We start from the raw sequence: 26459 nt of genomic DNA, 5'->3' as shown, positions 1-26459 counted from the left end.
ATCAGCCATGATCACATTGAATGGCGGTGCTGGCTCGAAGGGCCAAATGACCTACTCCTGCACCTATTGTCTATTGTCTGCAGTAGCAATAGAACAATGGAGGTCGATGTATGTTTATGTTTCTGCATTACACTCGGAGAGGTTATGGGGGAGGTAGGGTTTAAGCCAAGTAGACTTATTCAATGATTAGCAGGAATTTTTATTGACAGGTGTGCATTTTCACAACATGATGTGAGGCTTGCATCTCATGCTAAACCATTGTTTCACAGAGACAATCAGGAGTCACTTTGATGCCTGAAGGCATCTTTAAAATTCAACCACTGCTCCAGACTGCATCAGTGTTTGGAAAAGAAACATATTCACCAATAAACTTAAGATAAATCTTAAGTAGTTGGCATTTGACGCCAAAATAGCCAATCCCCTTGTATTAATAATTGGAGCTATTTAAAATAAAAGCAATTTGCAATGGCCAATGAAAGATTCGATTCGAGGTGAGGGAGGGAACATACATAACCAGGTCCGAGAGGGAAGGTGTGATGGTGAGTCCAGAACAAGGGGTCACAGTTTAAGGATAAAGGGGAAAATCTTTTAGGACCGAGATGAGAAAAACATTTTTCACACAGAGAGTGGTGAATCTCTGGAATTCTCTGCAACTGAATGTAGTTGAGGCCAGTTCATTGGCTATATTTAAGAGGGAGTTAGATGTGGCCCTTGTGGCTAAAGGGATCAGGGGGTATGGAGAGAAGGCAGGTACAGGATACTGAGTTGGATGATCAGCCATGATCATATTGAATGGCGGTGCAGGCTCGAAGGGCCGAATGGCCTCTACTCCTGCACCTGTTGTCTATGATTCTATGAGTTAATTAGAACAAACTGGCTACGAATGCCCATGAAAGGCTGAACAAATGATTGAGAAAAGATTAATTGATCGGAGGAATGATTAGAAATATGATGTCTGAACTATTTGCGCTAATCAGGAACAATATTTTGATGAGAAGATTAGACACTAGAGAAAACTCAGGATAGAAATTAATTTAGCAACCACGGGTATAAATTGTGTAGAAAGAGTTAATATATCCACAACATCAAGTCAGTGAACAGCAGAAAGTAATCAGAAAGCACAGCTAATCTGGACAGAAATCTCCAAAATCTAAAACAATTCAAGTGCTTGTGCTGTTGTCAGTGTTATTGCCTCACAGATCCAGTGAGACAGCAACAGTACTGACACCAATGCTGTCTGTGTGGAGTTTGCATGTTCTCCTTGTGACTGTATAGGTTTACCAGACGGTTGTGAGCTTTCCAAAGATGTGCTGTTGGTAGGTTAGTTGGTTACTCTAAATTACTCCTAGTGGAGGCGGGCTGGAGGACAACCTGAAAAGAGTATCGGCCCGTGAATGAGAATACACAGGGAAAATAAGTAGACTGATAGAATCGCTCCATGTGCTGGCATAGGCTCGCGGGGTTGACTGGCCTCCCATGCTTGGATAAAATATGAGGAAATGGAATAGCAATAAAGAATTTATAAAGATCACCAGGCCGCTAGGAAAATAGTTTGCCCTGTGGATTAAGAGTTTTTGAAGAAATATTTTGACAATGAAACATATTGGTTTAAATTTAACTAGACCAATGTAAGAATGAGTGTGTGAGTTTAGAAGTGTAATGCCTGGCTGTTTCATGACAGAAATATGTAAGGAAATCCACTAGAACTTCACTTCACAACCTGGTATATTAAAATCTTGCATTTAAATGTTCGACCAAGACATTCAGGCAATGAAATACTTCCTTCACAACCTGGTATATTAAAATCTTGCATTTAAATGTTCGACCAAGACATTCAGGCAATGAAATACTTCCTTCACCTGGTATATTAAAATCTTGCATTTAAATGTTCGACCAAGACATTCAGGCAATGAAATACTCCCAAAGTATAATCACTGAAATATCATTTCATCTCGTGATGCTTGAAATCTAAGGATAGTTCACGGATGATAAATATTAGAAGGGGCCATTCAGTGGTAGATTTGTTTTAAATGGTGCAAATACTGTACAGTATTGCATGCAGGAAAGCAAAATAGGAACATTTTCCATGAATCATGAAAATATGCAGGAATGAAAGGGTTGGCAGTTTCAATGCACTGTATTTCCAGAAGGGTTAGAGAAGTAATCCCTAAAGCTGGAAGAATGTTAACTATACTAAGCCAAATCAAGGCCCAGGCAGTCTGCGGAAATGGCAGCTGAATATCAGGTCAGCTTTGTTCAAGAAGGGAAATATTAGAGGAAGCCCAAAGACAAACTCTGCGGCTAGTTCCGAGCAATAGAGGGGAAAAAAAAGGACGATTTGGGCTTCATAGCCTTTGAAAGATGAGCCTTGAGAGGGAAATCCTTCAGAAATAAAATAGCCTTGAAATCAGATTGAGAATGCAATGTGGGTACACAGCGTGGAACCGGTGGAAAGTTATCCGTTTTTTCGCCGGCAAGGATTCCTCGCCTCCCAGAGTGATGACACAGAGAGGGGTGAGTCTGTGGAATTCTCTGCCCTCACAGAGAATGGTGAGTCTGTGGAATTCTCCGATTGTCCCGCGGCCATTAAAGCCACGCCGGGTGGTGCAAGGTCGCACACTGGGTCTTGGTGTTAGAGCCCCCGGCGTGCGCTCGCAGAGTCCCGCGGCCATTCCAAGCCGCGCGGGGCGGTGCTGTAAGGCCCCGCTCGAGGAGCTCTTCGACCCCGCAACTCGGGCGGGAGAAGTCGCCGTTGCGAGAGCCCTGAAAAGTGGTCTCCCTCCAGGGACCCGCGGGCTCCCGGTGCCGCCATCCACCAGACCCGCAGTTGCAGCCTCCGAATCTCCGGAGGTCGGGCCGCAGCAGCAGCAGCAGCAGCAGCAGCAGCAGCAGCAGCGCTCCACCACCGCTCCACCACCGCTCCACCCGCTCCGGACTCGGCCACCTCCGCGACGGTGAGGTGAGTCGTCGGCACCAGAGTCCCCGGTCTTCTCCTGTTGGAGGCCGCTCCTCGTTGCAGCCCCAACGACAACGGAGACCCGACAAGAAAAGGTCGGGTCTCCCGTGCAGGGAGAGATTTAAAAGTTACCCCCCCTCCCTCCCACCCCACCCCCACCCCCCCCACACACACACCCCAACAAAAAATAACAAAAACTGGGGTAATTGATTCAAGCATTAGGTCTTTAAACTGAACTAAACTAAGCCTCAAAAACATATTTTCATTTGAAAGATCTCAATTATTCCATTGCTCCAGCGTTTGGGAAAGATGTTCAAAGGTGCTGGAGGTGACTCAACTAGGGAAGTTACAAAATGTTCTGGTATTTAGCCTTTTGACAGTATTGTATTTCATAATCTACAATATACAAGTGCAAAGGGAAATAGATTAAAGCAAGGAGAAAGTATTTCTTAAATGTTTGCGTTTGTGCAAGTGAAAGATGAGTACTGAATCAGGCACGTCCGGCTAAATTTGTCCCAAGGTGACACTGATCCTGTCTGTACTAAACCAATTGGCCTGCATTGAGGCTTCGTCCCTCTAATCCCTTCCTATCCACGATCCTGCCTAAATGATTTTAACCTTTGTATTTGCCTCCACCATCTCCTCTGGCAGCTCAGTCCATGCAACACCTCGCTCTGTGTGAGAAACTGCCCTCAGATATCCTTTAAATATCCTCCCACACCTTTCACCTGCCGAGTTTAAACTGCCCCAGCCCGGGAAAAAGCCTCTGACTATTTACCCTATCTATGGCTAATGAAAGTTTTATCCGGGTGGATAAAGGGGAACCGGTGGATGTGGTATACTTGGACTTCCAAAAGGCTTTTGACAAGGTGCCACATAAGAGACTATTGCTAAAAATAAAAAATTATGGGATTGGGGGTAATATATTAGCATGGGTAGAGGATTGGCTAACAAATAGGAAGCAGAGAGTGGGGATAAATGGTTCATACTCGGGATGGCAACCGGTAACTAGCGGGGTTCCGCAAGGGTCGGTGCTGGGACCCCAGTTGTTCACAATTTATATAAATGATTTGGAGGAGGGAACCAAGTGTAATATATCAAAATTTGCGGACGATACAAAAATGGGAGGAAAAGTAGGGGATGAGGAGGATAGGAAGAGTCTGCAAAAGGATATAGATAAGCTAGGTGAGTGGGCAACAACTTGGCAGATGAAATTTAACACTAATAAATGTGAAGTCATTCACTTTGGGAAAAAAAATGATAGGGCAAGTTATTTTCTAAATGAGGAGGAGTTGCGTTGTAATGCAACGCAAAGGGATCTAGGGGTATTAGTACATGAATCACTGAAAGTTAGTATGCAGGTGCAGCAAGCAATCAGGAAGGCCAATGGAGTTTTGGCCTTTATTGCTAGGGGGATTGAGTATAAAAACACGGAGGTCTTGCTGCAGCTGTACACAGTATTAGTGAGACCACATTTGGAATACTGTGTACAGTTCTGGGGTCCATACTTAAGAAAGGATGTACTAGCCCTGGAGGCAGTGCAGCGAAGGTTTACAAGATTAATTCCTGCAATGAGGGGATTGACATATGAGGAAAGGTTAAGTAGGCTGGAACTCTACTCTTTGGAGTTTAGAAGAATGAGAGGCGATCTCATTGAAACATATAAGATCGTGAGGGGCCTTGATCGGGTGGATGCACCGAGGATGTTCCCAATGATCGGGGAAACTAGAACTAGGGGACATAGTTGCAGAATAAGGGGGGGCTCTTTTAAAACTGAGATGAGGAAGAACTTCTTCACCCAGAGGGTGGTTAATTTATGGAATTCACTGCCCCAGGGAGCAGTGGAAGCAGAAACTTTAAATATATTTAAGACTAAAATAGATGGTTTTTTAGCTGCCAAGGGGATAAGGGGCTACGGGGAGAGGGCAGGGATATGGACCTAGGTATGGTTAGTATAGTAAGACCTGAGTGATCTCCTGGACAAGTGTCGATCGCCTAGATTGGGGTCGGAGAGGAATTTCCCGGATTTTTTTCCCGAATTGGACCTGGGTTTTTATCCGGTTTTTTGCCTCCCCCAGGAGATCACGAGGTTCTTGGGGTGGAGAGGGGTGATAGCGGTATAAAGGGGAGGGTAGTGTCTTGTGTTCTGTGTCTTGTGTCTACTGTTTGTGGGTAAGTGTGTCTGTTTAGTGTTCAGCCATGAGCGAATGGCGGTGCGGGCTCGATGGACCTGGTGGTCTGCTCTCGCACCTGCTTTCTATGTTTCTATGTTATTGTATCACAGCAAGGCTGTTCCGTATAAAACATGCAATGAATTTCACACACAGCATGCAATTTGATAAAGTCTTCAGGCAATTTGAATGTTTGCTGAATGAAATGCCACAATTTGAGTTTCAAATAAAAAAGTATAATGGTCGATTCTGTTCATTTGTAAATATTAATCTGCCTGTTTCAAGTAAGTAAGTAAGTTTATTGGCCAAGTATTCACATACAAGGAATTTGCCTTGGTGCTCCGCCCACAAGTAACAACATGACATACAGTGACAGTTACGAATGACTCAGAAAACGCTAAATATTAATAATAATAAAACATTAAAATAAAACACCATTGATCAAACATGTGAACCAACAAAATACCAGATCAAAGGGAGGCTACAGATTTTTGGCTGTTGAGTAGAGCAACTACTTGTGGATAAAAACTGTTTTTATGTCTGGCTGTGGCAGCTTTGACAGTCCGGAGTTGCCTTCCAGAGGGAAGTGATTCAAAGAGTTTGTGTGCAATTAAAAACTGAACTGAATTGTTACATGACTGTTAATTTTTAGAATATTTTTAATGTGCCAGCTATTGATAGGTTATTTTTTGTCACATTTTAGATGCTGTTAAATCATCCAATCCTTCTGCCACTGCCATGACTGAGGTACCTCTCTCTGTTAATACTACACAACCCACCGTGCGATCAGCAGTTTCCATGGGCTCACTACCTCCCCCATACCAGCCGATTAGTGTTCGTCACCTGGAGTCTTTGTCCAGCCAAGAAGATCCACAAGATTATCTATGGTTAGCCAACTGTGAAAGTAAAAAACCTGAACCCACCAGGTAAGATGAGTGTAAAACATTCGCTGTTCACAAAGTCTATTGATGCTAAATTACTTCATCTTTCAAATCCTCATCTGATTTAAGAGTTTGTACATCTGGAATACTTTTCATGCCCAACAGGAATGTAATTTTAACAATTTATCTTTGTTTGGTTTCGTAATTTTGCAGCAATTTTTTAACCAGTGTACTTTTAAAGAATTATAAGCTTTTAAAGGATAAGGTATTGAATTTCCAGAGGTACACAAAAACGCTGGAGAAACTCAGCGGGTGCAGCAGCATCTATGGAGAGAAGGAAATAGGCAACGTTTCGGGACAAAACCCTTCTTCAGACTGATCGGGGGCGGGGGGGCGGGGAGAAGAAAGGAAAAAGGAGGAGGAGCCAGAGGGCTGAGGGATGGGATGAGACAGCAGGAGGGCTGAGGAAGGGGAGGAGTCAGCAAGGGCTAGCAAAATTGGGAGAATTCAATGTTCATGCCCCCAGGATGCAGGCTCCCCAAGCGGAATATGAGGTGCTGTTCCTCCAATTTCCGGTGCTGCTCGCTCTGGCCATGGAGGAGACCCAGGACAGAGAGGTCGGATATGGAGTGGGAGAGGGAGTTGAAGTGCTGAGCCACCGGGAGGTCAGGTTGGTTATTGCGGACCGAGCAGAGGTGTTCGGCGAAACGATCGCCCAACCTCCGCTTGGTCTCACCAATGTAGATCAGCTGACATCTAGAGCAGCGGATGCAGTAGATGAGGTTGGAGGAGATACAGGTGAATTGAATTGAATTTCCAGAGTTGACTTGAGCTGATGGGCTGGACAAGCCAAAGATACTACATTTTTGGATCAATGTTTGGTGATTCTTGTCACATGGTACCAATTTTAATTTTATTTTCTAACTGAATCAAATGGTGCAGAAATGCTGTAAAATGTTATGCAACAAAGTGATCAAAGTGACAAGTTGAAAAGGTGGATGTTGCCCAGACGAGAAAACAGAACTGTCTTCACCGTTTCAGTTTTTGAATCACTCACTCAATCACGTTTTAGCTCTGCCTTTGCCCACTATCAGTTCCGCTGCATTGGCTAACCATTTTCCTTCATTTGTTGCTTAACCCTGTACAGTAGCACTGTGGTGGACAGAGACAGGATGAGGACAGTTTTATTTCCCAGTTTCAGAATCCATTTGAGGCAAATTTGCTGACTAGACAAGCCAGGACATTATCTCATCGTAACCTCATTTTACATATTATCACAAGCTATAAATAGAGTTCTTTATTGTAGCATAACAAACATAACATTGAAAGGTTACTACCTAACTAGATTAGAATCACATTCTTGTGGAAATTAAAGCCTATTCTGGTCAACATTCTGTAAAACTAGTGTAGCAAAATCCATCAACTCTTTCATCTGAGTTGTATCAACTTATCAGTAGAAGCGGAGTCCAGATGTAAGCTTCCCCACAAAAGAACTTCATCCTGTTTTCATTGCAGTTTGTGTCTGTGCGTGAATGAACAGACTTATCCCAGCTGGGCTTTCAAATATCAACAAACCAAACACTTTAGAAGTTAGAAATCAGAAAAATTGCAGATGCTGCAAATGTGAAATTAAACAGAAACTGCAGGAAACATTCATCAGGTCAGGGACGTCTTTGGTAGGAGAAACTCAGGGTTTAGGTCGATGAAGGTCTTGAAATGTTAATCCCGTTTCTCTTCCCGTAGATGCTGCCATGCTTTCAGCAACATCTGTTTTTGTTTCAGATTAGAAGTATGGAACGTAACAGCTTCCTTTTAAAACTCTAGTTGGTCATTCTCTATGTTGACCCAGCAACTAGACACATCACAATTCCATTCAGCAGCCATTCTACTCTGCAGCTACATGCTGTCACAGCCAAACTGTTGAATGGTTATAGACCCCTAGATAGAAACATAGAAACATAGAAATTAGGTGCAGGAGTAGGCCATTCGGCCCTTCGAGCCTGCACCGCCATTCAATATGATCATGGCTGATCATCCAACTCAGTATCCCGTACCTGCCTTCTCTCCATACCCCCTGATCCCCTTAACCACAAGGGCCACATCTAACTCCCTCTTAAATATAGCCAATGAACTGGCCTCAACAACCCTCTGTGGCAGAGAGTTCCAGAGATTCACCACTCTCTGTGTGAAAAAAGTTCTTCTCATCTCGGTTTTAAAGGATTTCCCCCTTATCCTTAAGCTGTGATCCCTTGTCCTGGACTTCCCCAACATCGGGAACAATCTTCCTGCATCTAGCCTGTCCAACCCCTTAAGAATTTTGTAAGTTTCTATAAGATCCCCTCTCAATCTCCTAAATTCTAGAGAGTATAAACCAAGTCTATCCAGTCTTTCTTCATAAGACAGTCCTGACATCCCAGGAATCAGTCTGGTGAACCTTCTCTGCACTCCCTCTATGGCAATAATGTCCTTCCTCAGATTTAGATAAGCGAGATGCTGCTGTTTCCCTGGGTCCCTATCTCTGTTTGAGACTCGTGAACTGTGGTGGAATGTGGTTTGTTGGGCTAGTGAATTTGGAGAATATTATCCATGTAGTTACTTGCCCAAAATACCAACCAACAAGTCAAATGCATTTTGGGGCAGCTAATTAAATGAAGGCGAGCAGGTCCCAATTATTTTTAAATATTTTAAATATTTCTCTTAGAAACTGCTTCCTTCCATGGCCATGGAAACCTGGCTGATGTTTCTCCATTATGACCATCATTGGGGTTGAGTCCAATTATAACTGTAAATGGGATTGGGATCAGATATGGGTGTCATGGTACACCAGTCATTGAAAGTAGGCATGCAGATGCAGCAGGCAGTGAAGAAAACGAATGGCATGTTAGCATTCATAGCAAAAGGATTTGAGTATAGGAGCAAGGAGGTTCTACTGCAGTTGTACAGGGCCTTGGTGAGACCACACCTGGAGTATTGCGTACAGTTTTGGTCTCCTAATCTGAGGAAAGACATTCTTGCCATAGAGGGAGTGCAGAGAAGGTTCACCAGACTGATTCCTGGGATGTCAGGACTTTCATATGAAGAAAGACTGGATAGACTCGACTTGCACTCGCTAGAATTTCGAAGATTGAGGGGGGATCTTATAGAAACTTACCAAATTCTTAAGGGGTTGGACAGGCTAGATGCAGGAAGATTGTTCCCGATGTTGGGGAAGTCCAGGACAAGGGGGTCACAGTTTAAGGATAAGGGGGAAATCTTTTAGGACGGAGATGAGAAAAACATTTTTCACACAGAGAGTGGTGAATCTGTGGAATTCTCTGCCACAGAAGGTAGTTGAGGCCATAGTTCATTGGCTATATTTAAGAGGGAGTTAGATGTGGCCCTTGTGGCTAAAGGGATACGGGGGTATGGAGAGAAGGCAGGTACGGGATACTGAGTTGGATGATCAGCCATGATCATATTGAATGGCGGTGCAGGCTCGAAGGGCCGAATGGCCTACTCCTGCACCTATTGTCTATGTTTCTATATAAAGTCATTCCAAACTCAGGTCCCAATCAAGAGACATAAAAACATTTTCCATCGTTCAATTTTTTAAACAAAGGAAGTGATGCCCTGAGGCAGTGAGTGCAAGGGCAGGTCTTGTGAACCCCCTTCATACGTTGAGGATTATTGAGGGGTATGGTGTAGCGTTGAGTTGAGTTGGCTTGATGAGTTTGGTCAGGAGTGTGGTCGGTGGGCTCATCAGGATTTCCTGAGTGATCAACGTTGCAGCCTGAGTTACAAGGGGTTCAATCAAATGATCCAGGGTTTGGGTCATCTGTCGGCCCAATAGTCTACAAGCAATATTCAAATAAATGGAATAAAAATACACCCACGCATTAGGAACATGAGGTAGAGGATGAAAATGTGGGAGAAATAGTCACGGGTAATTGGTTCTTCAGCAGAATGTGGCAGCTGCTTGCAATAATTCATGGAGAAGGAAGTGGAGGTCACGTGGTTTAGTAGACATGACATGGTGAGAAAATCTCGGCATAAAAGGGAGCTGGAGATGAAATGAAAGGGAGGGCCTGTCCCACTTACGTGTCCTTGGCACGCAAATTACGTGACCTCGTGGTGGCGTTGAGGCGCACGGGCATCGTATGGCCACGCGGGGCCGGTCCCACTGAGAAGCGCGGAGGGGTATGTAGTTGTGCGCGACATCGCGCGGGGCTCCGAAATTGTTGTAGCGAACAAAATCTTCGCGCGCCAACGGCCTGTCGCGGAACTGACGGCCAAAGTGGGACAGGCCCAAGACCCTGGCACGACGCAACGTCTCACCTCCAACAGCAGCAGAAGCAGGCAAACGATCGCCGAACTCGGCCTGGGGCTCACGGCCGTTGTGGTCCGGGTCCGCCCCCACTTCTACGGGGCCAAGAAAATTGAAGATAGACACAAAATGCTGGAGTAACTCAACGGGGCCCGGCAGCATCTCTGGAGAGAAGCAATGGGTGACGTTTCGGGTCAAGACCCTTCTTTTCAGACTGAAGATGAGTCTCGACACGAAACATCAGCTTTGTGTCCATCTTCAAATGACATCACGCGCTCCAGATGGCATGAAATCGCACGCGGCCGTCTCGGCTCAACGCGACCACGAGGTTGTGTAATTAGCGTGCTAAGGACACGTAAGTGGGACAGGCCCTTTAGGGAAGTGGAATGAGCATGTGTGCTTGTCAGAGACTAGTGTAGTAGGGAATGAAAGTAGAAAAACACATCAAACATTTAGTTCATGTCAGAGTTGCACCATTAAACTGTCATTCAGAATATTGCAATGGTGGTGTTTTGATATCCATCCCCCAACCTATAAAATATACATTTTGTAATTTTCTTTCTAAAACAATAGAAAAAATGTATTTGAAGCCTCGTATAATAATGTTTGGTCATAGAGTCATATAGGGTGGAAACATGCCCTACAGCACAACAAGCACACGCCCACCAACATGCTCCCGCTACACTAGTCCAACCTGCCTGCCTTTGGCCCATACCCCTTTAAACCAATCCGTTCCATTTACCTGTCCAAATGTTTCTGAAACATTGTGATAGTACCTGTCTCAACTTCCTCCTCCGGCAGCTCATTCCATAAACCTACCACTGTTTGTGCAAAATAAAAAGTTGCTCCTCATGTTCTTATTAAATTGTTCCCCACGAACCGTAATGGTATGTCCTCTGGTTCTCGATTCCCCTACTCTGGGGAGATTAATGATGAGTTAGGAATCTGGTCATTAACTTAAACTGGGCCCATGGTGAAGGGCATCATTTTAAAGTCGTGAGATTCTTAACAACTGAATAAAAAAGAACAAGCAACTTGATTAATTATAATATCATTGTAAGGAAGGATATGTCCAAAGGTAGCTGGAGCCACAGACAGGCAATTCGGATTAATACGGAATTCTAACAGTGCTCGGTGAACTGAAGAATATTCTGAACGCTTTTGGAAGGAAGGAGATGAATGGCAAGTTGGAGGTGCTGTGGGAAGAGAAACACACGGAAAAGTTGAAGAAAATTACACTCTTAAGTATTTTGCAGACAATTAATGATGTTTTGGATTAATCGCCATGAACAAAGGCAAATGCAGCTGCCAATGTATACACATTGAAGTTTCTAATTACAGCCGTGAGATAAATAACCAGTTTATATGGTTGGTGGCTTTAGACAATAGACAATAGGTGCAGGAGTAGGGCATTTGACCCTTCGAGCCAGCACCGCCATTCAATGTGATCACGGCTGATCATCCCCAATCAGTACCCCGTTCCTGCCTTCTCCCCATATCTCCCGACTCCGCTATTTTTAAGAGCCCTATCTAGCTCTCTCTTGAAAGCATCCAGAGAACCTGCCTCCACCGCCCTCTGAGGTGGAGAATTCTACAGACTCACCACTCTCTGTAGGAAAAAGTGTTTCCTCGTCTCCGTTCTAAATGGCTTACCCCTTATTCTTAAACTGTGTGGCCCCTGGTTCTGGACTCCCCCAACATCGGGAACATGTTTCCTGCCTCTAGCGTGTCCAAACCCTTAATAATCTTATACGTTTCAATGAGATCACCTCTCATCCTTCTAAACTCCAGAGTGTACAAGCCCACAGCCGCTCCATTCTCTCAGCATATGACAGTCCCGCCATCCCGGGAATTAACCTTGTAAACCTACGCTGCACTCCCTCAATAGCAAGAATGTCCTTCCTCAAATTAGGGGACCAAAACTGCACACAATACTCCAGGTGTGGTCTCACTAGGGCTTTATATAGCAGTGCCAACCACATGTGTAGCGGAGTTCTGGAGCTGAGCTTGCAACCATGGCCTGATACTAAGCCAGACTGTTTTGGGCCCTGGATAATATAAAGATTGGCCTTTGATAAAGTAGCCAAAAATGATGCAGGGCGATGGATATTTGGCACACAAGCAGTTAGCTGTACAGAAGGATGGATAGTGCGTGTATGGTCATTTCACTATTGTACGATGGAATGAACTTATGATGCCATCAAAGTCAATAAAGTTGAAACCTGTTTGGTTTAAAAAAATAAGTTGTTGTCAGTGAAAGTTGGCAAGGGGGTAAGATGAAATGAAGGATCAATGTTGAAGAATCAATTAAGAGCTTGCTGGAAATTAATCATTAAGGTGATGTGAATTCTGGTTTTGGTTTCAGTCCACAAGAATAGTTGCTGTGTAATCATGCTTTTAGAAACACTTTCAGCTTTTATTTTGTAATTGCTTTTTGATCAGTTTCATCATCCTTTGGGATGTAGGAAAAATGTGAAATATTGGAGCAGTACTAGGTTTTTTTGGAGCCAACTTTGTGACACCACCAATACCAATTTTGTTGACTGTTTTCCCGATTATCATTTTGGACAATAAACTTCAGAATGGCAACTTGCATTAGATTCCTCAGAATCAATAGCTTTCCTGACAATCATATTCTATTTTCTTGAATCTTTCATTATTTAAATGCTAAGAGCTATTGTTCCAAAGGATAATTTAACTATCCATCGTTATTGAGTACGCTCATTTAGAGCTAAACGTATCAATCAATTCAGTTTAAAACTGATTATCAAATCAACAGAAATGGCCTACTTCAAAAATGTCACTGAGAAATTGATTATTTCTAGATTTTCCCTAAATGTGCTAAAGCCCCTTGTCCCACTTAGGAAAACTGAACGGAAACCTCTGGGGACTTTGTGCCCCGCCCAAGATTTCCGTGCGGTTCCCGGAGGTTTTTGTCAGTCTCCCTACCTGCTTCCACTACCTGCAACCTCCGGCAACCACCTGCAACCTCCGGGAACCGCACGGAAACCTTGGGTGGGGCGCAAAGTCTCCAGAGGTTTCCGTTCAGGTTTCCTAAGTGGGACAGGGGCATAAGATTCTATTGCAGCAGCGCCTGGCATTTCCAAATGGAACAGTGGTAGTTTCACATGCAACTACTGGCATTTTCTTCCATTCCTGAAGAAATTCAGGGCTCCTGCACAAGCTGTATAAACACACATCTCCCATATTTCCTTGGTGTACTGATGACAATCCAACTTTGAGCTCATGAAGCCCAGGCTGAGCAAAGTATTGTCTATTATATCCCAGCTGTTAATGCTGGGAGTGTCTGTCCACTGATTATGTGCTGGATTAAGACCCCCTCCACACACACACCTAGATCTCCTGCCATCAGGCAAGAGATACCGTAGCATCAAAGCCCAGACAACCAGACTGCTAAACAGCTTCCTGCCACAGGCTGTGAGGCTGCTAAACAGTCACTCCACCTGATTCTGCTGCTTTTTTGCATAGACAATTTAATAACAACTCTGGCACTGGCCACTTAAATCAGCTGCTCTGGACAATTTATTACTGTTTTTACTTGTATTTTAATGTTGCTGTTTTTTACCTGCACTTTTTAACTATTCGTACAGTTTCTATCAGGGACTGGATTGTTTTTATTTATGTGTGAAATGTATAAGTTTCATGTGCGATGCTCTGGTATTCCCTGGGAAACAACTTCTCACTTTGCACTGTACAACTGCTGCTTTGCAAGATGACAATAAAGGTTGATTGATTGATTGAAGACTGATGTAAATTCAGCAAGTAGTTTTAACACAGAGGGGGCAGGTAGAGTTTATGTAATTTACATTTAGTTTTGATTCATTTGAGCAAATGTAACTGTTTAATCATTATCAGCCATTTGTAGTTTAATATATTTAATTTTAAAAGGTTTTGAATGTTTGTGAATGTTAAAGAGATTTACAGGCTTTGCAAGCTGGATAATTGTTTCATTCTGGATAAGAGGTGGGCAGGTGGGGGTGGGCAGGGGCAAGGGGTTGAACTGGCTGTAAAAGAGTTTCTCTGCACTTTGGAATGGGGTGGTCCTGTAATGCACATCATCTTGCAAGTGAGTTTGGAGCGAGTTCAATTGAGGATGTCAGCGGGTCGGGCAGCATGATGTTCTGGAGATCGTGGGTAGGTGATGTTTTGGGTCGGGACCCTTCTTCAGACTGAACATGGGAGGGGGAGGGGGAGGGGGTGAGAGCTGGATGGGAGGAGGGGCAGGACACAGACAGATGTGGGGGAGTTTTAATAGGCAGATAGTTGGACAAAATCCAGAAATGAAAAGACAAAAGAATTGAAGAGTTGCGAATGGTGAAACTAGGGAAAGGAATGTAGGGGGAGAGTAATGCCCCCGTCTCACCGCATGGAAACCTGAACAGAAACCTCTGGAGACTTTGTGCCCCACCCAAGGTTTCCGTGCGGTTCCCGGAGGTTGCAGGTGGTTGCCGGAGGTTGCAGGTAGTGGAAGCAGGTAGGGAGACTGACAAAAACCTCCGGGAACCGCACGGAACCTTGGGTGGGGCACAAAGTCTCCAGAGGTTTCCGTACAGGTTTCCTAAGTGGGACAGGGGCATAATACGTCTAGGTCCAGCTGGGGGAGAGGGGTAATTGGGGGGGGATTTGAGAATTCATTGTTCACATAATTGGGTTGTGTGCTACCCAAGCTGAATATGAGAAGCTGTTCCTCCAGTCTGTGTGTAGCCTCACTCTGGCAATGGAGGAGACCCAGGACAGGAAGGTAAGCATTGGAATGGGTAGATGTTTAGCAACTGGGCAATGCTGTAGGCCTAGGCAGAGTGAGGTCACCTTCTCCAGCCTGATATACTGCTGCGTCCGGTGTACCCAATGTGGCATCCTTTAAATTGGCCAGATCAATAGACAATAGACAACAGGTGCAGGAGTAGGCCATTTGGCCCTTCGAGCCAGCACCGCCATTCAATGTGATCATGGCTGATCATCCCCAATCAGTACCCCGTTCCTGCCTTCTCCCTATATCCCCTGACTCCGCTATCTTTAAGAGCCCTATCTAGCTTTCTCATGAAAGCATCCAGAGAACCGGCCTCCACCACCCTCTGAGGCAGAGAATTCCACAGACTCACTACTCTCTGTGAGAAAAAGTGTTTCCTCGTCTCCGTTCTAAATGGCTTACTCCTTATTCTTAAACTGTGTGGCCCCTGGTTCTGGACTCCCCCCAACATCGGGAACATGTTTCCTGCCTCCAGTGTGTCCATGACCTTAACAATCTTAGTGTAGACTTGGCAACGTTTCGCCGAACACTTGGTCCTACTCCCCCTTCTTCCCCCATCCCCCTTTCTTCCCCTCCATCTTCCCCGTGCCCCACCAAAACTCACGCCTGTATCTCCGCTCCGACTCCCCTTCCACCTAATTCCCTTCCTCTAGCTTCACAAGTCGCAACTCATCAATCCTTTTGTCTCACACCTTATGTCTTTTCATCACTGGCCTTGTCGAACCATCTTTCTATCGAAAACCTCCTCACCTGTAGCACACTTTTATCTTCCAGGCTTTGTACGGCCACACTTCTCCTTCAGGTTTCCTCTCTCTCCACTGCCCCAATATTTAATCTAAAGAAAGACCCCAACTGGAAACATCATCTCGCTGTGTTCTCTAGAGACACTGCCTGACCCACTGAGTTACTCCATCACCACCTGCCATTTTTTTCTAAACCAGCATCTGCAGTTCCTTGTTTCTGCATGGTTGAGATGGGGTTTTTTTCCAGGGGATCTACTCAAGACAAACTTGTATCTTGAGACCTCATCTCTGCAACCACTTTTCAGAAAACATAAAACAAGGCCTCATCTCTGGGCTGCCCTTGTTGCCTTAATCAGTTTCTAAATACCTAATCAAATAACTATTGAAAATGTACTTAAACAATAAAAAAATAAATTGATTTAAATTTTCAAAAATTGAAATCCCATTCAACTTGTGTAATCTAATTGAAAATTAATATTAAATCAAGTGTAGTAAAAACAACTTGCCCTTTAATGAAGAGAGATGAGCCCACTCTGCCTAATGAACCATCTCTAAGACAAGGAACCAACTCAGGACTCCATGGAAATCCATGAACAAAGCAAGAGATCGATAGTTGGATGATGTTGATGAGAAGCTGTTGGGATTTCGTTGGTGATTGAAGTAAGATGGTCCCATAACTCCTTATTCATGCTGATTTTTAAATGCTACACCTTACATTCTGGCTAATTGACCGTGCAAACTGAATTGTCTCATCATAATTTAATGATCCATTGCGATCAGCAACATTAGACCGATCGATGTTGTCACACGGATTTCCTCCGGGTGCTCAAATCCCAAAGACGTGCAAGTTTATAGGTCGATCGGAACAAAACTTGTTGCACTTGAGAACAGGATAATGGCGAATAAGGTGGCGAAAAATCGTAGCTCTATCCTGTGCCGTTTTTTGCGCAAATAGAAAAACGATGTGAACCGGAAAAGCACAAGATCAGAATTTTAGTTATGCATAGATGGATTGACCTCTGCAAACCATCCTTAATGTGCAAGGAGTGGATTCAACAGAGGGATAGCATAGAACTAGTGAACCATAGGGTCTGTTTTCATGCTGTATCTGTAAATTAAACAGGGACGAGTGGCCTCTTGTTGCTCATGCAATCTTCCAGGTCTGATGGGTCATCTCATCTCATCAAAGATCAAAATGAGAAGTTAGACCTACTGTAGACTTTATATCAATATATTTGTTTTTCTTCCCACTTGTTCTTTTTGACCCTCTCTGAATCCAACATGCCATTTCAAATCTAGACTGAGACATACAAGGCTGACAACAAGTTTGCTGCCAGAAATGTTTTTAGTAAATTATTACACAAAATGTTTAATTCTGATTGCATTCTTAAAAAAGAATGACAGAATAACTTGATTTCCAGTACGCGTACACTTGTTGTTTAATACAAACTTCAAAACAAACGTTTAATCTTGAGAATGTCTGAGACCTTTGTGTACTACGGGCCCTTGAAGGGAAATGGTGGTAAGATGGACAACTGATACAAAGACAATATGTTTAACCTAGTTAATAATATGTATGGTATACAATTTGAAACATAGAAAATAAACCAGCTACTCATATAGTTGTTTGTGCCTAAGTTGATTTATATGGCCATAAAATTGGCACCAGTTGTAATGACAATAGTTAAATGTTGTATTTAAGAAGGAACTGCAGATGCTGGAAAATCGAAGGTACACAAAAATGCTGGAGAAACTCAGAGGGTGCAGCAGCATCTATGAAGCGAAGGAAATAGGCAACGTTTCGTGCCGAAACGTTGCCTATTTCCTTCGCTCCATAGATGCTGCTGCACCCTCTGAGGTTCTCCAGCATTTTTGTGTACCTTAGTTAAATGTTGTAATTTGATTACATTTTTTAATAGTGCTTTAATTTCTGCTGCATTTCATTGGAAGATGGCACTTCCATGCCGGCAAATATTTGTTTGTGTTGGATTGAGGTTGCTACATTCAGCCCCACACGTGGCTACCGCCAAGCCTTTATGTTTTTATCACCTTCCATTTCCTTTGTGAATTAGCCATGCATCATCAATTGCCACAGAAGAGGGAGACGAGTATCTTCTGCTAGAAGATTTTGAGAGCAAAAAGCATCCGTTTCACATTCAGTGAGTTTTAATCATCTGCGGATGGGTCTATCGTGCAAATGTAGGCTCTTCTGCAGTTCGTGGTACTACAGAATTGATCTGTGTGACACAATTGGTTTTGCTTTCCACTCTGCAAATTCCACTGTTTCCACTGCTTGAACCTAACCATAGTATTTCATCTTCCAACTAACTCTGTGAGGCTTCATCGACCCAGAATTTTGTGGGAGATGGCAACTTGCTTGGTGAATCGTGAATCATTGCTGCGGATTGCATGATGGCACTTGTTTCTTAATCAAACACTCTCCAATGTGGACTCTTGGGCAATTTACATACGATCTTTCCAATTGCATTTAGCGAACTCATTTGTAATGTGAAATTGATTCTGACTTTCATATTTTGGCTGGTTAACATGGAAAAATCAAATGCAAGGCATGTGTTAAATTTTGTGGTGTGATTGCGGGGAGGTTCCGATTAAAGGATTAGGTCCGGTAATATTGAATGTTGGTTGAAAAAATGCCTTCCATGCCTTTCATCATAGTTAAACATAATTGACATTTTTATAAATATATTCCTGTAAGTAATTCAATGTATCTGAAAACCATGTTTACTATGCATTTAAAATGAAAGAAGGCTTTCTCCAGGCAAATAATCATGAAAGTGCTTCCTGAATGACTAGACATTAGCATGTTCTAGTTTGACTTGTGCAGCGAATACGAAAATATATTTGAAAATGGGTTATGTTGAAGGGCCACTGTTCATAATAAGTTGCTAGATGATAGTACTTAGTAACAATACATATTCTGTCTTTGTGTTGTATGTATTTCTGCTGATTCTGGTTATGGCAATGTTACCAGGTAATAAATAGGAACTGCAGATGCTGGGTTATACCAAAGATGCTGGAGTCACTCAGCGATCAGGCAGCATCACTGATAGATGGGTAACATTTCATGTTGGGTGTTTAAGAAGGAACTGCAGATGCTGGAAAATCGAAGGTAGACAAAAATGCTGGAGAAACTCAGCGGGTGCAGCAGCATCTGTGGAGCGAAGGAAATGGGCAACGTTTCGGGCCGAAACCCTTCTTCAGGCTGGGACTCTTTTTCATTTAGGACCGAGATGAGGAAAACATTTTTCACACAGAGTGGTGAATCTCTGGAATTCTGTGCCATTGGCTATTCATTGCAGTTCATTGGCTATATTTAAGAGGGAGTTAGATGTGGCCCTTGTGGCTAAAGGGATCAGGGGGTATGGAGAGAAGGCAGGTACAGGATACTGAGTTGGATGATCAGCCATGATCATATTGAATGGTGGTGCAGGCTCGAAGGGCCGAATGGCCTCTACTCCTGCACCTATTTTCTGTTTCTATGTTAAGGGTCCCCAACCTGAAACGTCACCTATCCATTTTCTCCAAAAGTGCTGCCTGACCCACTGAGTTCCTCCAGTATTTTGTGTCTATCATAATATTTACTGATAGGTTAGCCATGTGATTTAAGGAATGTTTCTTTCTCTGGGACTTAAGTTCAGTTGTATGCTGTTATATGAGGACTTTTTGTTTGTTTGGATCAAAAGATAAGTAGAAGATTAATGCTACAGATTTTGAAACACTAATTGTCACTCAACATCATTGGGCAAGATGGAATAAGGTTAACATTTCATTTGAAGAACGCTGTACAGGCAATTATAATTTGTCTATTCACTCCACGGATTCGGACTAACCTACTCTGAGTTACTGCGTAGAAAGGAACTGCAGATGCTGGTTTAATCTGCAGATAGACACAAAGTGCTGGAGTAACTCAGTGGGACAGGCGGCATCCATGGAGAGAAGGAATTGGTGATGTTACAATAGACAATAGGTGCAGGAGTAGGCCATTCGGCCCTTCGAGCCAGCACCGCCATTCAATATGATCATGGCTGATCATCCCCAATCAGTACCCCGTTCCTGCCTTCTCCCCATATCACCTGACTCCGCTATTTTTAAGAGCCCTATCTATCTCTCTCTTGAAAGCATCCAGAGAACCCGCCTCCACCACCCTCTGAGGCAGAGAATTCCACAGACTCACCACTCTCTGTGAGAAAAAGTGTTTCTTCGCCTCCGTTCTAAATGGCTTACTCCTTATTCTTAAACTGTGTGTGGCCCCTGGTTCTGGACTCCCCCAACATCGGGAACATGTTTCCTGTCTCTAGAGTGTCCAAGCCCTTAACAATCTTAAATGTTTCAATGAGATATCCTCTCATCCTTCTAAACTCCAGAGTGTACAAGCCCAGCTGCTCCATTCTCTCAGCATATGACAGTCCCGCCATCCCGGGAATTAACCTTGTAAACCTACGCTGCACTCCCTCAATAGCAAGAATGTCCTTCCTCAAATTAGGGGACCACAACTGCACACAATACTCCAGGTGTGGTCTCACTAGGGCTCTGTACAACTGCAGAAGGACCTCTTTGCTCCTATATTCGACTCCTCTTGTTATAAAGGCCAACATGCCATTCGCTTCCTTCACTGCCTGCTGTACCTGCATGCTTACTTTCATAGACTAATGTACAAGGACCCCCCAGATCCCGTTGTACTTCCCCTTTTCCCAACTTGACGCCATTTATATAGTTTTGGGTCGAGACCCTACTTCAGAGTGAAGCGATGCTGCCTGTCTGAGTTACAGTCAACACGCTCCTCTGTCATTTGGCAGGTGTGCATATGTATTCTTGCATAGAGTTATTGTGAATTATGGAAGATGTTATTACCTCATAAATATTTAAATCCTTCTCATTCGCCATGTCATAAATTTCAGTCAAGCAGATCCATTTTAATGATTTGTCCTGAAATGACTGATAATTGATGTGTGTGGCAGCAGAACTGTGAAGGCCCATGAAATGATTGTTTATGTTTACATGATACAAGATTGTCACCTCGTTAATTTCCCATGAATGATTTAACTTGCGTACTTTTATTGCAGAATAAAAATTCATTACTTTTCTTTTAAGATTTACTTTCAAAGTATAAAAATAAACGCAGGTGTCACCAGACATATCGATGTGCTTTGGAATAATTTCATACACGTTCAGATTTTATTCTGCGATTTCCCGCTGTCAGAGATAGATCCCTCACCTGTATCTCCTCTGTGTCCCATAGTTCTTTTCTCCTCCCCCACCCCTTGCCCCAATGGAACTAATATAGTGTCCCTCTAGTTTTCACCTTTCACTGCACCAGCTCCGCATCCAACATATCATTCTCCAACATTTCTCCAACTCCAAATCTGAGGAAGGACATTATTGCCCTAGAGGGAGTGCAGAGACGGTTCACCAGACTGATTCCTGGGATGTCAGGACTGTCTTATGAAGAAAGACCGGATAGACTTGGTTTATACTCTCTAGAATTTAGGAGATTGAGAGGGGATCTTATAGAAACTTACAAAATTCTTAAGGGGTTGGACAGGCTAGATGCAGGAAGATTGTTCCTGATGTTGGGGAAGTCCAGGACAAGGGGTCACAGCTTAAGGATAAGGGGGAAATCCTTTAAAACCGAGATGAGAAGAACTTTTTTTCACACAGAGAGTGGTGAATCTCTGGAACTCTCTGCCACAGAGGGTAGTTGAGGCCAGTTCATTGGCTATATTTAAGAGGGAGTTAGATGTGGCCCTTGTGGCTAAGGGGATCAGGGGGTATGGAGAGAAGGCAGGTACGGGATACTGAGTTGGATGATCAGCCATGATCATATTGAATGGCGGTGCAGGCTCGAAGGGCCGAATGGCCTACTCCTGCACCTAATTTCTATGTTTCTATTTCTGCCACCTTCAAGGTGATCCCATCACCAATCACATTTCCCATAGTCATAGCTTGATACAGTTCGGAAACAGGCGTTTCGACCCCACCTGCTCGCATTTGGTCCATATCCCTCCAAACCAGTCCTAACCCTAATTTGAGGAAGGACATCCTTGTGATTGAGGCAGTGCAGCGTAGGTTCACGAGATTGATCCCTGGGATGTCATACGAGAAAAGATTGAAAAGACTAGGCTTGTATTCACTGGAGTTTAGAAGGATGAGGGGAGATCTTATAAAAACATATCACAATTATAAAAGGACTGGACAAGCTAGATGCAGGAAAAATGTTGCCAATGTTGGGCGAGTCCAGAACCAGGGGCCACAGTCTTAGAATAAAGGGGAGGTCATTCAAGACTGAGGTGAGAAAAAACGTTTTCACCCAGAGAGTTGTGAATTTATGGAATTCCCTGCCACAGAGGGCAGTGGAGACCAAGTCACTGGATGGATTTAAGAGAGAGTTAGATAGGGCTCTAGGGGCTAGTGGAGTCAAGGGATATGGGGAGAAGGCAGGCACGGGTTATTGATAGGGGACGATCAGCCATGATCACAATGAATGGCGGTGCTGGCTCGAAGGGCCGAATGGCCTCCTCTTGCACCTATTTTCTATGTTTCTAACCATGTACCTGTCTAACTGTTTCATAAATATTGGGATAGTCCCTGCCTCAACTACCTCATCTGGCAGCTTGTTCCATACATCCACCACCCTTTTGTATGAAAATGTTACCCCTCAGATTCCTATTAAATCCTTTCTCCTTCACCTTAAACCTATGTCCTCTGGTCCTTGATTCACCTACTCTGGGCAAGAGACTTTGTGCATCTACCCAATCTATTCCTCTCATGATCTCCCTTATGCCCCGTACAGTCAAGGCTGACCATGGGTGTCTCCAGGGTGCTATTCCCTTTGTGGAGGACGCCTGTGCGTGATTTGTTTAACGTGGGGAGACTGGTGCACAGACAGCCACCCCACGGTCCTTGACAGATCTGGGTCAGGATCCAGTGGAGTCCAAGACGACCGGAGACCCTTTTCTGCTGCAGCCTTCATCCGCCTTCCCAGCCGTTGCGACGTTAGCTCCACTAAGGTCAGCCATCGTCCTCCGCCTGTTCCACCGTTGAGGTCTTGGTTGGATTGCTCTCTGTCAGAGACCTCCCCCTCGACCTTACTGCCATGGGTGGCCCCTACCAGGAGCATCGCTCCAGACGGCCGAGATTTCTTCAGTCTGAAAAGAAGGGTCTTGACCCGAAACGTCACCCATTGCTTCTCTCCAGAGATGCTGCCGGTCCCGCTGAGTTACTCCAGCATTTTGTGTTCATCTTCAATTTTCTTGGCCCCGCTCTGGGAGTAGAAGTGGGGGCGGATCCGGACCGCAACGGCCGTGAGCCCCAGGCCGAGTTCGGCGATCGTTTGCCTGCTTCTGCTGCTGTTGGAGGTGAGACGTTGCGTCGTGCCAGGGTCTTGGGCCTGTCCCACTTTGGCCGTCAGTTCCGCGACAGGCCGTTGGCGCGCGAAGATTTCGTTCGCTACAAAAATTTCGGAGCCCCGCGCGATGTCGCGCACAACTACATACCCCTCCGCGCTTCTCAGTGGGACCGGCCCCGCGCGGCCATACGATGCCCGTGCCTCAACGCCACCACGAGGTTGTGTAATTTGCGTGCCAAGGACACGTAAGTGGGACAGGCCCTTAAGACTCTACTCCTTGAAGCGCAGGAGATGATGGAGTACAAAATCATGACAACAATAGATCGGGTAGAAGCACTGCCTCTTACCCAGAGTAAGGGGATTCGAGAACCAGAGGACATAGGTTTAAGGTGAGGTGGGAAAGATTTAATACGAATATGAGGGGTAACCTTTTCATACAGGGTGGTGGATGTGTGGAACGAGCTGCTGGAGGAGGTGGTTGGGGCAGGTACTATTGCAATGTTTAAAAAACATTTCGACAGGCACATGGATCTGACAGGTGTAGAGGGATGTGAGCCAAACGCAGGTAGGTGGGAATTGTGCAGATAGGACATGTTGGCCAGTATTCGCAAGTTAGGCTGAAGGGCATCTTTCTATGCTGTATAACTCTGTGGCTACTGTCCACACTGAGAAAATGTGTCTCCTCCTGCAAAGAATGTGAAAAATGAATCACATTTGTATCAGCGGCACCGTCCCTTTAAAATGGATGGAAAATGTGGTGGAATTACGCAAAGCAACGCAAAAATGAAACTTTGGACCGAGAGGAATATTGGTGTTCTGCACAAGAAAAGCTGATATAAAACAGAGCTTATATTCATTGAATCATCTCATCTATCGGTGAGACCAAGCGTAGGCTTGGCGATCGTTTCGCCGAACACCTCCGCTCGGTCCGCATTAACCAACCTGGTCTCCCGGTGGCTCAGCACTTCAACTTCCCCTCCCATTCTGAATCTGACCTCTCTCTGTCCCAGGCCTCCTCCATGGCCAGAGTGAGCACCACCAGGAACTGGAGGAGCAGCACCTCATATTCCGCTTGGGCAGTCTGCACCCCGGTGGCATGAACATTGACTTCTCCAATTTCCGGTAGCCCTTGCTGTCTCCTCCCCGTCTCAGCGCTCACTCAGCCGTCGGGCTCCGCCGCTTCCTTTCTCCTTTTTGCGCCCCCCCCCCCCCCCCCCACTCTGCATCAGTCTGAAGAAGGGTTTCAGCCTGAAACGTTGCTTAGTTCCTTCGCTCCATAGATGCTGCTGCACCCGCTGAGTTTCTCCAGCAATTTTGTCTACCTTCGATTTTCCAGCATCTGCAGCATATATTCCTTTGCATACTTGAACGCATGGAGAATAACCTTCCTTTGCATACTGTTTGCTCACAATAAATCCCGATATCCTTCTCAGCTTTAAATATTTAAAAAAAGATCCTGGAAAAATCTAAATAATTTCTGACTAGTCCTTAACATGATAACAAACATAATTTTCAACCACTCGACAACTGTACAAAGATGCTTCTTCTAACTGCTGTTTATTCATTGTGACCACTTTAAATTGATCATATCCTCCCATCGTTAATTTAAAAATCACGGCTAAATGTTTTAATTATGTCTCCACGGAGAGATATTTCACTCTAATATAAAGAGTTCCAGTATAAATCGTCCCAGTATCTCATCGCATTTGCGTTTATTTCCAAACCTCAACAAACCTTGTAAATTTCTGTTGTGTTGTCTTAAATCAAGGATTTATGGATCTTCATAATTAAATGGCCAAATTATTATTCACCGTGCTAGTTTCCAAAGCCATGGTTCAGATCTTTTATCAGAGAGAAGAGGATTCAGTATAGAATGGAACATCAATAGACAATAGGTGCAGGAGTCGGCCATTCGGCCCTTCGTGCCAGCACCGTCATTCAATGTGATCACGGCTGATCATCCCCAATCAGTACCCCGTTCCTGCCTTCTCCCCATATCCCCTGACTCCGCTATTTTTAAGAGCCCTATCTAGCTCTCTCTTGAAAGCATTCAGAGAACCTGCCTCCACCGCCCTCTTAGGCAGAGAATCCCACAGATTTGAAGTATTCAAATTTGTGTTCTTGCCTCTTTTGAAAATGCAAGAAAATACAGTAAAAGTATAATGTGTGTGTGAGGAATTTCTAAATGTAAAGCCCTTGCCTTTCATAGAAACATAGAAATTAGGTGCAGGAGTAGGCCATTCGGCCCTTCGAGCCTGCACCGCCATTCAATATGATCATGGCTGATCATCCAACTCAGTATCCCGTACCTGCCTTCTCTCCATGCCCCCTGATCCCCTTAGCCACAAGGGCCACATCTAACTCCGTCTTAAATATAGCCAATGAACTGTGGCCTCAACTACCCTCTGTGGTAGAGAGTTCCAGAGATTCACCACTCTCTGTGTGAAAAAAAGTTCTTCTCATCTCGGTTTTAAAGGATTTCCCCCTTATCCTTAAGCTGTGACCCCTTGTCCTGGACTTCCCCAACATCGGGAGCAATCTTCCTGCATCTAGCCTGTCCAACCCCTTAAGAATTCTGTACGTTTCTATAAAATCCCCCCTCAATCTCCTAAATTCTAGCGAGTACAAACCGAGTCTGATTATATGATAGAAATCAGATTTGAAACTGAGAAATTGGATTCAAAACTTTTTCTTACAATTTATATTCATTACTAGAACTACAAGTTCAAAAGTAAACATAATTTTAATCTTAATTTGAGATTTATTTGAATACATTATCACGAACAAAGTGATCTGTACAGTCACTTTTCATCCATCCTTAATTAGCCTGGTGTAGAATTCCTAGAAATCTGGTGCCAATCTATTTCATGTTATAAATACACCTACCCTCTTAAATGTTTGTAACGTTATAATCCTATGTTAGTGTCAAGTGTCCAGTCAAGTCAAGTTTATTTCATGCCTTTAACTGAAAGAAAAAGGACCACAAAACAACCAAACAAATTTTTACACAAGATGACAGGATATTTTACATAAAATGTAAGTGTAATCTACAATCTGTGAGACCTTTAACTGACAATGACCAGGCAACATTTCATTTTACAGGTAGGTGATAAAGGAGTCTCTGTGGGACGATGCAAAATGGTTATCAGGTAGGTGATAAAGGTCTGAGTGCAAAATAGTATCAGGTGTGATAGAATAGATGATGCAGCTGATATGGTACAAAATACCATTCTGAGGAGTCACGTCGACATCATATGGAAGGAGGCGG

General features: G+C 44.1%; 1 protein-coding gene across 1 annotated transcript in view; it reads left to right on the top strand.

Annotated features, from left to right (window-relative positions):
* Nucleotides 1-26459, top strand: part of gab1 (GRB2-associated binding protein 1) — a 316599-nt gene that overhangs the window by 252223 nt on the left and 37917 nt on the right. Inside the window, exons 7-8 of the mRNA XM_055637022.1 lie at nucleotides 5831-6053; nucleotides 17898-17984. Of these exons, the coding sequence (XP_055492997.1) occupies nucleotides 5831-6053; nucleotides 17898-17984 (310 nt within the window). The remainder of the gene's footprint in view (nucleotides 1-5830; nucleotides 6054-17897; nucleotides 17985-26459) is intronic.

Source organism: Leucoraja erinacea, chromosome 1 (assembly GCF_028641065.1).
Source record: "Leucoraja erinacea ecotype New England chromosome 1, Leri_hhj_1, whole genome shotgun sequence".
Classification (NCBI taxonomy): Eukaryota; Metazoa; Chordata; class Chondrichthyes; order Rajiformes; family Rajidae; genus Leucoraja; species Leucoraja erinaceus.
This window is presented reverse-complemented; position numbering and strand designations above follow the sequence as displayed.